The sequence below is a fragment of the Panthera uncia genome, chromosome C2 (assembly GCF_023721935.1).
Source record: "Panthera uncia isolate 11264 chromosome C2, Puncia_PCG_1.0, whole genome shotgun sequence".
NCBI lineage: Eukaryota > Metazoa > Chordata > Mammalia > Carnivora > Felidae > Panthera > Panthera uncia.
Window position 1 is genome coordinate 57,315,249 of NC_064810.1, and position 14,340 is coordinate 57,329,588.

Below are 14,340 nucleotides of genomic sequence, written 5' to 3' on the forward strand. Positions count from 1 at the left end.
TTTTTTTTTTTAGCTTGCTTAGAACCCATATCTAACACAATGGGGACAGTTGTATTCTTTGTGTGCTTGTATAAAATTTAATCTAAGAATATACTCCTTGGGGCGCCTGGGTGGCGCAGTCGGTTAAGCGTCCGACTTCAGCCAGGTCACGATCTCGCGGTCCGTGAGTTCGAGCCCCGCGTCGGGCTCTGGGCTGATGGCTCGGAGCCTGGAGCCTGTTTCCGATTCTGTGTCTCCCTCTCTCTCTGCCTCTCCCCCGTTCATGCTCTGTCTCTCTCTGTCCCAAAAATAAATAAAAAACGTTGAAAAAAAAATTTTTAAAAAAAGAATACGCTCCTTACCTGAGATTTACTTGGAGATCAGACCTGAGAATATACAACCTAAGAGACCTTGTCTTAGAACCATTTGGAAAGAAGACATTTTTTTCCCGTGAATATTCTATCTAGGAAGAATTCAGCAAAGAGTGAATGATTTAACATATTTCCACATTCATATTCTATTTCAAAACTTTTATAGTAAAAATAAGAGAAGATAAAAGGCATGGCATCATTTCCAAGCTTCTCTCTACACATTCAAGCAATTATTCATTTTCTATGTCTGGCAGGATACTTTGGGCTGTGGTCAGTCTTGGCCTTTTCTGATACCCCTGGTGTAGAGGGGCGGGAGTGAGGGTAAATTAAGAAAGGCCACCCATGCTACACTTTTACAGGGTGGAAAAAAGACTAAAGAGATACAACCACTAAGTGCAGGACATGATCCTAGATTAGCTCCTATAAAGGATATTGTTGGGGGTGCCTGGGTGGCTCAGTCGGTTAAGCATCTGACTCCAGCTCAGGTCATGATCTCACAGTTCATGAGCTCAAGCCCTGCTTCTCTCTCTCTGCTCCTCATGAGATTCTCTCTCTCTGCACCCTCACTCACTTGCGCCCCCTCTGTCTCTCAGAAAAAAAAAAAAGATACTGTTGGGACAATTAATTAAACTTAAAAGAAGTTAGTGAATTCAATGGTAGTGTCAATGATGATTTCCTGATTTTGATCCTTATATTGTGAGTTTCTGGAGAATGTCCTTGTTTGATGAGTTACATCACTAAACTATTCAGTAATGCCGGGCACCATATTCAAAACTTACTTCCAAATGGTTCCAGGAAAAATATTTGTTGTGTTATTCTTGCAGCTTTTTAAAAAAATTCATTTTATTTTATTACTTTTTAAAATTTCATTTAAATCCAAGTTAGTTAACATATAGTGTAAAAATGGTTTCAGGAATAGAATGTAGTGATTCATCGCTTACATATGACACCCAGTGCTCATCCCAACAAGTCCCCTCCTTAATGCGCATCACCCATTTAGCCCTTCCCCCCACCTAACACCCCTCCAGCAACCCCTCAGTTTGTTCTCTATATTTAAGAGAATGGTTTGCCTCCCTCTCTCTTTTTATCTTATTTTTCCTTCCTTTCCCTTACATTCATCTATTTTGTTTCTTAAATTCCACATAAGAGTGAAATCATCTGATATTTATCTTTCTCTGACTGACTTCTTTTAGCATAATACATTCTAGTTCCATCCACATTGTTGCAAATGGCAACACTTTTTGATCACTAATATTCCATTGTGTGTATGTGTATATATATATATACGACATCTTCTTTATCTATTGTCAGTTGGTGGACATTTGGGCTCTTTCCATACTTTGGCTATTGTTGATAGTGCTGCTATAAACATTGGGGTGCGTGTGCCCCTTCAAATCAGCACTTTTGTATTCTCTGGATAAATACCTAGTAGTGCAATTGCTGGGTTGTAGGGGAGTTCTATTTTTAATTTTTTGAGGAACTTCCATACTGCTCCAGAGTAGTTGCACCAGTTTGCATTCCCATTTTGCAGCTTTTATGAAGGTTGAAGTTATTCTAACTATAACAAAACTAAAATTGGCCCTAGTAAATTAGCATTTATTTTATTGTTTGTGTTAGTTTATGGTTGATTTCCTCAGGTTCTCTGAGTAAGCTGTCATATCATTGGAAAACAGTTTTAGCTCTTTTCCAATTCCTGTGTCTCTTATTGTTCTGCCCTTTTACATTGTATTGGCTAATGCCTCTAGAATAATATTCAACAGTAGTACAGATGGTAAGCATTCTTGACTCTTTCCTAATCTTAGTGGAACTATCTCTAGTATTTCTCACTAAGCACAATGCTGATTTTAGGACCAAGGTATTCTGTTTAGGAAATATGCATCGATTCTTATTTTCTTGAGTGTTTTTATCAGGAATCTTTTGTCAAAAGCTTTTTTTTTTTTTTCCTATAGGGGATAATCACATAATTATTCCACTTACATCTACTGATGTGGAATTTTATATTACTAGATTTCTTAATTCCCAATCATCCTTGCATTCCTGAAATAAATCCCACTTGATCATGGTATATTTTCTTAATGTGGTGTTGGATTTTGTTTTCTAATATTTAATCAGTATTTTTGCATTGATATTGGATGATTGCTTCTGAATATATCTAGATATTTATAATCATGTTTCTCCTTACTGCTTCTAGGAGAGCAATCTCCATGAAAAGGAGCTTGGTGACAACAGAAAGGATGTGGGAGGTGGGGTAATGGAGAGATGGAGAGACTTCAGAGTCACCTGGACCTTTTGAAGGTTGCTGGTCCCCTCTGCAAACTGACTTGGTGACCTTGGAAAAGTTATTCTTTCTCTTCTTCCTTTTATTTTCTCATCCGTCACGTAGGAGAACCCACCATAAGAAGTTAGGTGATGACGAAATGTTGTCTATAAAAACTTCAGTACGATGTCTGGCACAATGGAAGCCCACATAAGCATTGGGATATTTTATTACAAATAAATATTTTCCTTCTGCTGATCCTCACATTATTTTTTAAAAAAGTGGTATTGGTGAACAGTTGCCATATTTCCTCAGGAGGTACTTAGTGTCTCAGTTTAAATGGTCCCCAGAATTTTGCTAGGATTACTGAGCACAGAGGAGATTAAGCAGACCAGTTTCAGTGAACCAGGTTTGTATTTTGTCTCTGCTTTTACAGTTCCCCCTTTCTGCTCTGGAGGTCTGCATGTGAGTAATAAGCACTTGATGAGTGCCAAGTGGGGACAAGAGGGAGGACAGTGAAAGGAATGGAGAAAGAAGATAAAATTTCTTGAACCCCTACTCCACTGCAAAGGCCATTGTAGGTATATGTGCAGTTAAATAGGTGAGGAAAGCTGAAAGGTAGCATCAAGACCTCAAAACCTGAGAGAACCATCTTGAGAAGCAACTTGGTAGGAGCATTGCTTCTCTAAGAGTTAAGATTAGCCTCTGTTCTTCTCATTCACAATTTCTCTGGATAGCGGAGAATGAAGAGACACCTTCTCTCTGGGTGGAGCTCTTGGCTACTTTATCTCTTAATCAGTGTCCTGAACAGCAGGAAATCGCTCTGTACAAGGTAGCAGTCCTGCTTCTAAGGCCCCTGGGTGCGAAGGAGGTAAAGAGAGTGCTAATTTATTGAGGTATGTATTCTGTAACTCTTTATTAGTGTTGCATTTATTTTACAACCCTTACTTGGGATGGCAGAAACGAAGACACTCTGAACTACTCTAAGGTTGGTAGAGTGCTCCCATAAAATGTCATGGCTGGGCCAGCGAAAAGAGGCTGGCCTAAAGACATTGGCATTTGTGCTAAACCCAGAAAGTTGAAGCTAAATGGGACAGCAAAATTTGTGGGAAGTAGCGTAGTGCAGGTATTTAAGAAACAGGCTCCTCCTGTTGGGATGAGCACTGGGTGTTGTGTGGAAACCAATATGACAAGAAATTTCATATAACAAAAAAAAAAAAAAAAAAGAAATAGGCTCCAGGTGGACACAGACACAGGTCTATATATCTTGTCTCTGTCTCTTTCTTGTTATTAACCTTGAACAAGTTCCTCACATTTTCTGAACTTTATTGTCTGCACAACAAGGAAAAAGTACCTAATACACATGTGTTTGTGGCAAAGATTAAAGGAGATAATGTAGGTAAAACACTTAGCACAGTGCCCAGCTTGTGAATCCTCAAACATAATGGCTATTATTATCATTATTATCTGGTCTTCAACAGTGTTCTTTCATCCATGCCTCTGTCCATAGTCTTTTCCTTAGACCTCAAGCTTCATTTTTGAAAACAACTTACTGAGATGTAATTCCCATACCAGAGTATACATCCATTTGAAGTACAGATACCAATGGTTTTTAATGTATCTGCAGAATTTTCCACAACCCAATTTTACAACATCTCCATCAACCCCAGAAGGAAACCCCATACCCATTAGCGGTCATATCCTATCGCTCTTCCACCTCTCCCCCACACCCAGCTCTAGGCAACTGCCAATCTACTTTTTGTCTTTATAGACTTGTTTCTTCAGGATACTTTATATAAATAGAATCATATATGATGTGATGTGACTTGCTTTTCTCACTTAGCATAATATTTTCAAGGGTTGTCTACATTGGAGCATCCTTTCCTTTTCGCTGCCAAATAATATCCCATTACACAGATATACCACATTTTCTTTAACCATTCACCCATTGAAGGACATAAGGGTTGTTTCCACTTTTTGGCTCTTAGGAAAAATGAAGATATGAACATTAGTATTCAAGTTATATGTGAATGTACATTTTCATTTCTTTTGGGTATATACCTATGAGTGGAATCCTGGATCTTGTGGTAGCTCTATGGTTAACCGTTTGAGGAATCACCACATCGTTTTGGATTGCCATCCAAAGTGGCAATTTCCATTCCCCCAAGCCCTTACAAGTATCCTCTCCAACAACTTGTTATCTGTCTCTTTCATCATAGACACCCCAGGGGGTATGAAGCGATATCACATTGTGGTATTAATGTGATTTTCCCTGAGGGTTAATGATGTTCAGCATCTTTTCACCTGCTTATTGGCATTTGTATATATTCAAATCCTGTGACCATTTTGAATTTTAAGAGTCATTTCATATTCCAGATACAGGTCCCTTATCAGATGTATGATTTGCAAATATTTTCTCCCATTCTGTGGGTTGTCTTTTTCCTTTCTTGATGGTATTACTTGTGGCACAAATGCTTTTCAAGCTTCTTTTTAATACAACTTATGGAAGACTATATTTCTGCATTTATCTCCTACAAAATGTTCAAGCTGGTGGACTTTCTTTTTTTTTTTTAAGTTTTTAAAAAAAATTATTTTTCAAAGTTTATTATTGAGAGACAGAGAGAGACAGACCTTGAGCAGGGGAAGGGCAGAGAGAGGGAGACACAGAATCGGAACCAGGCTCCAGGCTCCGAGCTGTCAGCACAGAACCCCACGCGGGGCTCGAACTCACGAACTGCGGGATCATGACCTGAGCCAAAGTCGGGCGCTCAACCAACTGAGCCACCCAGGCACCCCAAAGCTGGTGGACTTTCAATGGGAGAGTTGACCTTGTCCTTCACTGACAACCATGAGGCACACAGCCTGTAAAAATCCACTACTCTTACTGCTTCCTGACACACAGTCATTGATCCATGTAGGCATCTATCCTCATCACCTTTCCCCTATGTAGTATTTTGAAAGGAGGAGCACTTCTAGCCAAGGCCAAACCTCCAACTGGGCTCTTGACCCAATTCTCACCCTTTCTCCTATGACCCTGATCCATCACTTAATTCTTCTCTTCTAGATCTTCACCTTTTCCCTCTCTATCTTCCCTCAGCTTCTGAACCAGCTTAGCTTGCTCCCTCTTGTTTTGAGAAAAAGCAAAACCTCTCATGACCTGACCCTTCCAATTTCCAACTCCAACCATGATCTCTACCTCACACTTTATTTGGATGCTCTGCTGACATATTCCAAATCAACATATCCAAAATTGAATTCCCTTCCTTGCTTTCCATCTGTTCCACTTCCTGTATTTCCATTCTTGGATAATGGCACATTATCTATCAGCTACCAAATCACACCAGACTCTCCCCTTACCCACCTGCCAGTACCAGTAAATTATCTTGAGTTCTCTTGGGCTGATGAGTTATCTATCTCTATCTCTGTCCTTGTGCCTATGCCTATTTCTGTATCTACAAATATATCACAGTTTGAACCTTATTATCGTAAACAAATGCTCTACTTTATTTTCTTAACGTGTCTCCCTGGAAATATTGTATAGACCTCTAACTGTCTTTCTGCTTCTAGTTCTACCACCATTAAAATCCATCCTCCTTAATAGATTAAGAACAATTTAAACAAAACCTGATACTTTTTTGGCATCTGAATGGTAGATGAGGATTGTTACCTTAAAAGGTAGCATGCATTACTGGTTATGTGATTTTGATAACTCTCTTCTTCTTCCTGAGCCTTAGGTCTCTCATCTGTAAAATGGGAATGGTAATACTTAGTCTTAGAGTCATTGTGAAAATTAGATGAGGAATATTTGGCATAGCAGATGCACAACAGATGAGATCCCTCATATGGCCATGGGACCACATCATCTCCTGGGGCATCCCTGAGTCTGCAGAGAAATCTAGACACATACAAGAGCTGAGAAAGGCCTGACTTAGGAGCTCTTTGGAAAGCTCTTAAGAGCAAAGATACTGACTTCCTTTTCTATAATATGAGATTTTATAAAAAGTAAAAGAAATAATAAAGACAAAGAACCTAACAGGATGACTGACAGAGCATGGGATGAAAAATATAATATAAAGTAACATCAAACTCCAGGTCGAAACAACAATGTTGAGAAACTGGTTCTTCTGTCCAAGTATTGACCCTTACTTGTTTGCTGGCATCTGTTGTGGTTTTTTTTTTTTTGTATTTGTTTTTGTTTTTTAATATGTAACAATTCTACCAAAAATGTACTTTTGTTGGTAGTGGTTAGTGGCGATGGTGTTGAAATTTGTCTTTCTAAAGGATAGTCAGCAGTGGGATTATAGGATGATCCAAGATGTCTGTTTTTCAAATTCAACAGCAGTTAGTGTTCCCCAAGTGTTAGCTCTGTTGACCTTCAGTTCTCCAAGGTCACCTTGGCTTCCCAGTCATGGTACTTTTCTTTTCTCAGTTTCTCCTTTGAGATTTAGAAGAAGATCCTGATGGAGGAGGATTATACCCAGAGAGAGGAGCCCAAGCAAGAGGGAACTGGTGACGTGCGAATCGGTAAGAAGTCTCGGTGTGCACTTTATTCTCAGAGATTTTCAGTAAATATTTACCAGTACCTATTCTCTGTCATACCTACTGGGAATGATCTGGCATTTTTTAGTGTAAATGCAGAAGTCCAGCAAGCACCAGAAAAAATAGCCGGAGGCTGGCCATCCATGCCTAGAGCTTTGATCATGTGCTCGCTTACCTCACTGAAGACATGTTGAGGTTTGTTTAGACCAGAGGTTGAAGACAAGCAGTCCAAAGCGGCTGGTGTGGAGACGTCTTTTTCAGTGACTCATCAGTCATTCAAAAATCAAAGCCCACACAAAAAAGGGTGAAATGGGACCACAGACAAAGGCACCCCATTTCTAGGCTCTCTTGAAGAGCAGCTGATTTTGCGCCTCCTTCCAGGAGGGCTGAGGCCCCACCCCGCTGTTCTACCCTCCAGCACTGATATTGCTTGTGTTGAAATCTTTGTAACATGTTTCCATGTTTCCCTGCATTCAAAAACAGAATGAGTGGACTCATAAAATGTATATTTTCCTCATTATTTTTTATTATGCCTCAGATGATCAAGTCACCGGGGGGCAAGGGAGAGGCTGTTCAGGTATGTGCTGGAGACCAGGTTAACTCACTAGTATTTCCCTGACACGAGCTGATTATCTCTGCACTGCAAAGTCCTCTTCTATTGGGGGGGAGGGGGGTGATTTCATGCTAGACTTAACTTTTCATTTATTCATCTGCTAAGTTCTAGACATAGGAGGAGTTAAAATAGCTCCTGTATTAGTATAGGTTCTCCAGAGAAACACAATCTCTGTATAAGGGGCGATGGGTGCTGAGCTGAGCTGAGAGAGAGAGAGAGAGAGAGAGAGAGAGACTGATTGATGGATTGATTGATATTACACAATTGTCTCCTGTGGTTGTGGAGCCTAGCAAGTCTGAAGGCTGGTCATGAGCTGGAAATTCAGGCAGCGTTTCTGTGTTGCAGTCTTCAGGAGATTTCCTTCTTCTTTGGGAAACCTCAGTCTTTCTCTTTAAGTTCTCCACTGTTGGATGAGGCCTGATCATGTTAGAGAGGGCAATTTGCTTTATTCAAAGTCTACTGACTTAAATGTTAATCATATCTGTGGGAGCCTGGGTGGCTCAGTTGGTTAAGCACCCAATTCTCCATCACAGCTCAGGTCTTAATCTCAGACTTCTGTGTTCAAGCTTCGTGTTGGGCTCCATGCTGGACATGAAGCCTACTTAAAAAAAATTTTTTTTAACGTTAATCCTATCTAACGAAAAAAATTTTCATAGCGACATTAGAATGGCATTTGACCAAACAACTGGGCACCATAGCTTAGCTAAGTTAAACAAAATTAACCATCACTGCCTTCTTACTTTACCAAGGCCAGAGATAAAGTTGGGAAAAGCTTTTTGGAAAGCGTGTTTCCTGAACTATCCCTGCTTATTAAGAAAGAAGTGAATGAATATGACACATGTAAAAAGCCACTAGTAGTGTATTATGATCAAAACTGCCCCTTCCTGCAGGGAGAAGAGGGAGGAAATGTTAAGCTACTAGGTAGGAAAATAACCTGAACTAACCAAATGGCGTATTTTTTGTTTATTTGTTTAAAGCTAAGCTGAAGATTCTGGGTTTATTTTACCCTAAACGCTTAATGGAGTCACTGAAGAATTCTTAAGCATTGAAGTTGATAAGATTAGATTTTCAGTATTCAAGACCAATTCATATAGTTATTCAACAAATATTTCATTTTTTGCTTTTTTAAAAAATGTTTATTTTTGAGAGTGGGCGCAAATGGGGGATAGAGGATCCGAAGCGGACTGACAGCAGCAAGCCAGATGTGGCGCTCCAACTTCCAAACCAAAACTATGGATCATAACCTGAGCTGAAGTCAGAAGCTCAATTGACTGAGCCACCCAGGGACCCCTCAACAAATATTTGACAGTGTTGATCATGCCTGAAGTACTGTGGGAAGCACTGGGCATATGATGGTGACACACATAGAGGGTCCTTGACTTCAAAGCTTAGATTTTAGTGGGGAGATGAGAAAAGAAAAGGAAAATTAAATAATTATGAATTTTAGTTAGTGCTATTGAGACAAGAGCCTTGGTTTAGAAGCTTACAGTTCCGATGTCTGTCTACTCCTGTTCCACTAGACCATCACATTCCTGCCCATAAGTGCCAACTTCAAACGCAGAGTAATCACTCAGCAACTGCCATTTAACCCCATCCCCTCTTCCACTCAAACACACAGGGTCTTAGATTTGATACTTCCTGACTCTCTCCCCAAAATGTGGATCTTAGCTGTCCCTTTAGACTCTTCCATCTTCCATTGCCCTGGGCGAGGCTTGCCAGCCACACACCCATTGTCTCTCTAGCTCCAAGTCCAATGAAACTATATCTCCCCTGGGCCCTGGGCTTGCTCCTGGCCTTCTCTGGGAGTGAAGTTAAGAATACCAGGTGATCGGGGCGCCTGGGTGGCTCAGTCGGTTAAGCGTCCGACTTCAGCTCAGGTCACGATCTCGCGGTCCATGAGTTTGAGCCCTGCGTCGGGCTCTGGGCTGATGGCTCGGAGCCTGGAGCCTGCTTCTGATTGTGTGTCTCCCTCTCTCTCTGCCCCTCCCCCGTTCATGCTCTGTCCCTCTCTGTCTCAAAAATAAATAAAACGTTTAAAAAAAATTAAAAAAAAAAAAAAGAATACCAGGTGATCAATGAAGGCAAAGGGGATGGAGAAAAGAGTACTATTTAAGAAATTTAAGAGGTAAAAATGGTATGGTTTGGCAATGGATTGGTAATAGGGGTTGGTGAACACGAGAGACTGAAAAAGTTTTCCAGACTGGCAGGATTGGATAACTGAATTAAGAGGTGACTTTTATTTAATTATAGACTCTAACAAAGAAGGAGGGTTGAGGGATGCACACGGGATAAGGACAGGATGATTTGGGCATGCTGGGTCTGCTGTGCCCAAGGGACTCCCTGTACAGTATGTGATGACCACCTTCCTTCCTGTGCACCCCTCAACCCTCCTCTTCCTTGTTCTAAGGATTGTGACAGTTAGAATGGAAAACAGGGAGTTGATATTTCCAGCAAGAGCAAAGCATTCAACTATTTACGAAGTCCTAGAGAATTTAACATGAAATGCTAATAGCCCATGAGAGATGAAACTTCCTTTTGAGAACTAATTATCAGTGAGTTATTTATTAGCGGTAATGTTGCTCTCCATCCATATGGCTCCTTCAAAATTGACTGTGTAAGGAATTTTCCACCTGGATAGTCACTTTGATGAACTTCAGGAGCCAGATGGGATGAGAAACAAAACTAGCGTGTGCAATAGGAAAACAATAAACCACATTAGGGCTTGTCTTAATTACATTGCCTATTGATGTTAACAGACGAGAGGAATCGAGAGCGCTTAGGTGATTTCTCCCCACCAGCACTCCTGCTGTTGGAGATCCTCAGACTTTATCTGGGCTTTTGTTGAAGAGGAGAGCAGGGGATAGGAGGAGAAAAATGCCCCCTTTAAATGTATCCATATTTGCCTTCTTGACTAGCAAATTCATCTCAATGTATGTAACTTTTCTCTTGTACTTTGTTGGGTTGATAAGCCTTTTACAGAGCTAACTTTAATATTGATATTAAAGGTATAGTACATTCACCCACCCATGTTTACATACTGGAGTTTCCTATGTCAGTCTTATAAATACAATACCAGTATGTCAAGAATCAGCCTCTTGAAATGAACAATAAGAGAAGGACCTTTTAAATAGTTTCTTTTTGTTCCTGTTTGAGAAACAGTAAATAAATTTCGATCATCTTCTTTCGGCATAATTGTAACTCATAAAAAGTTGGTTCTTGACAATAGCCAGAAACTCAAATGAGTCTAAAAGAACTGTGCTAGCTATAACCATCACCATCTGTATCTCAGAAATAAGAGCTTCAAACAACCATTTATAACTTACTGAATACTGACACTAAATCTCTAATCAGAGCTGGGTTCTATACATAAATGTTTTTATTAGCTGTCTTAACAACTCCCCCAAGAGAAACAATGCAATTATCCCCATAATGTGAAACATTATAAAAAGTAAGTGGCCCCAAGCCCCTGGTGACACAACCGGTTCATTGCAATTTCCAGTCCAACACTTGGCCCAAAAGCTAACAGGTACCTGTTTCGTGCTTATTTCTATGAGAATCTTAAGATCTGTAACTATGGGATCATCATAACGTGAAAAAAAGAATGGCAGTTAGGAGTGGGCAGAGGGAGTCAGTGTTTTAAGTGGGCCCTTAATGATTAGTCAACTGAGCAGCCTTGACTTGGATTGACAGCTTTGTTTAACATATTAGGAAACAGAATCCTATTGCTTTATTGGAGTCTTTAAACCCTGTGGCTGGAGCTCATCTCTCTCTTTCATCCTAGCCCCATATAATCAGTTTCTACTTCCTACACAGCCGCCGGCTCTTCCTGTATTTGTCCGGTGAGAAGGAGTCAGTGCAAGTTTAGAGCAAGGAAATGACCTAATTAAAACGGCATTCGACATGAAATCTAAAATTCAAAGACCTATTCTTCCCCTCCCCAAATCTGGCCCCAACTCCCCCGTCTTATCTCTCATGCCTCCATCCATGTCCCATGGGCTCAGGCAGCCAGTGTTACTCACCACTTCCCTAATCAGCCTTGGCTTTACCGTCTCCTTGCTTTCTTAATGCTCTCTCTTCTGTCTAAAAGGTCCCTTTTTTCCATAGGAAGGTTACATACAAGTAGCTTTCTTGATAGATTCATTGGGCAGAGATATCCCCTTCTCTGAACTTATTTGCTTTACTTTTTTACAGTAGGTTTTATAGCACATTACCACATTACAGTTATATGCTAGGCAGTAAATTCCTTATATAGAGACACATAACAGATGTCTTATTTTGTCTCCATCTTCCACTCCTCTGGGCACATTGTGTGGAACAGAGTAGGTGCTTAATAAATTTGCCTTTGTGTTTAGCCTTCCTCATGTTCTGAATCCTGGCTCCTGCTTTGAGTTGTCAGAAGTCTCTAGAACAGTGAGGTCTGTATATATCTGACACATCAATTCAAACACTTATCCCTGTCCAACGTGGCTCCATAGAATTGTATTATAGCATAGCATAGCATTAGGGAGTTTGAAATCAAGGAATGGGATAACTGGAGAGAGATGAAAGTCAGATGAAAGAAAAAATGAAGAGGAGAGACAGAGAAGCTGAGTTTCCTGCGGTATTGAGGAGTGGTGCTCACGGAGTATTGCTTTTTTCTGTGATGAGCAGATAAGCTACAAAGAAAACTCCTTGTTTTAAGTCTGCTATACTGGAAAAGTAAATCAATTCAGGCTCTTCAAGTAATTAGAAAAGAAAAATGGGCCTGATAAACACTGCTGGGATAGGTTGATTAAAGTTTACACACACACACACACACACACACACACACACACACACACACACAAAGCGTCCTTTTCCTACCTGATTCCAATACAAACTCACAGAAAAGGTTGCGGGCAGGGGAGAAAGATAACATTTGATGCAGAAATTAATCAGATGTTTCAAATGTATTTAGATTATTCTCATAATTAGAGAAACAATCTTAATAGTTCGAACATAAAGCTGTACAGGGGTAAAAATGTCCACTTTAATTTTGGTTAACATTATGGTGTTAATTTGAAGAGCTAAGGTATTTTGTATACTTCATATGTTTAAATATATATTTGAGAACACAGAATAAAATCCAAATATCCAATAAGGTTGTTGAAATAAAAAACACATCAAAGATGTTTAAAAAAAATGGTAGGAAGCAAAATCTTTATTTCCATAGTACAATCATTTAATGACTTTGAGCTTCCTGGCAACCAGGATACAAAGGGAAACATGGGTTTACACAGTTCTCCTTAACAACAATGGCAAATCCACTGTGAAAGTAGACAAAATACCTTTTCTAAGAAATGAAGGAACATCGATTTTTTAAGAAAGAGAAACTTTATTTTAGTACTACATTCTAAAATGAGTTTATGATGTGGAACTCAACATAGGATAATCCAAACAAAATGGCTGATGTCATTGACAACAGTTCCACAAGAGAAGACAAGTGTGGTTGGAAACAACTCTTTCGGTGAGGACTTTAAATATGCCAGACATGGAAAGAAAAGAACTGCATGATCTCACTTATATGTGGAATCTAAGGGTCGATTACATAGAAGCAGAGAGCAGAAACGTGATAACTGGGGGCAGAGAGATGGGGGAAATGGGTGGGGAAAGTGGGGAGATGCTGGTCAAAGAGTATAGAGTTGAAGTTAAAAGTATAAATAAGTCTAGAGATCTAATGTACAACATGATGACTATAGTTAATAATATTGTATTGAATATTGGAAAATTGATAAGAGAGTAGATTTCAGGTGTCCTTACCACCCACACAAATAAGGTAACTATGTGAGAAGATATGTTAGACTTAGTAAACTTTTTACTATTTGTATGTCCATGAAATCATCATGTTGCCTTAAATATATACCATTTTTATTTTTAAAAAAAGGAAAAAAAAACTACTACACTTTCGTGTGTTCCCTGGGTGCTACCTATCTCCTGTGGAAAGCATGGTGCCTTATCACATTCATTCATTAAAATACGAGTCAGGTATTATCAGTCTCATTTTTCAGAAAAGAAGCTTGTTTCTCAATGAAAGTAAGTAACACATTCAAACGGGGCTGAGTCAGGGTTTAAACCGAGGGCTGTCTGACTCCACGACCAGGGATCTTTCCATTGCACTCTGCAAATAAAAAATTCTTGATTCTTTATACAGGCTTGGGGCACCTAGGTGGCTCAGTCGTTTAAGCTTCTGACTTCGGCTCAGGTCATGATCTTGCAGCTTGGGGGTTGGAGTCCCGTGTAAGTGCTCTGTGTTGACAGTTCAGAGCCTGGAGCCTGCTTTGGATTCTATCTCCTTCTCTCTCTGCCTCTCCCCCACTCATGCTCTGTCTCTCTTGCTCTCTCAAAAGTAAAAATAAATGTAAAAAATTTTTAAAAAACCAACTTGATTCTTTATATAGGATTAATATTAAAGAGAACATCAGTACAAGTAAGCTGTTCCACAAGTTGGACTGGGGTTGAGAATGGCCCAAGTTACTAGCTACAAAGATGTGTTAGGCTATCACTGCAGAGAGAGGAAGAGATGTTCAGGTTCAGGACATGAGTTAATCAGGTCCAACTGGTGT

At 39.8% G+C, this 14,340-nt stretch overlaps 1 protein-coding gene across 3 annotated transcripts in view; it reads left to right on the top strand.

Annotated features, from left to right (window-relative positions):
- The window catches only part of PHLDB2 (pleckstrin homology like domain family B member 2), a 234,926-nt gene that overhangs the window by 106,788 nt on the left and 113,798 nt on the right, over nt 1-14,340 (top strand). For all 3 annotated transcript variants that reach the window (XM_049628162.1, XM_049628159.1, XM_049628161.1), the window contains exon 2: nt 7,037-7,131. In XM_049628162.1, coding sequence (XP_049484119.1) covers nt 7,068-7,131 — 64 coding nt within the window. In that variant the 5' untranslated portion in view covers nt 7,037-7,067. The remainder of the gene's footprint in view (nt 1-7,036; nt 7,132-14,340) is intronic.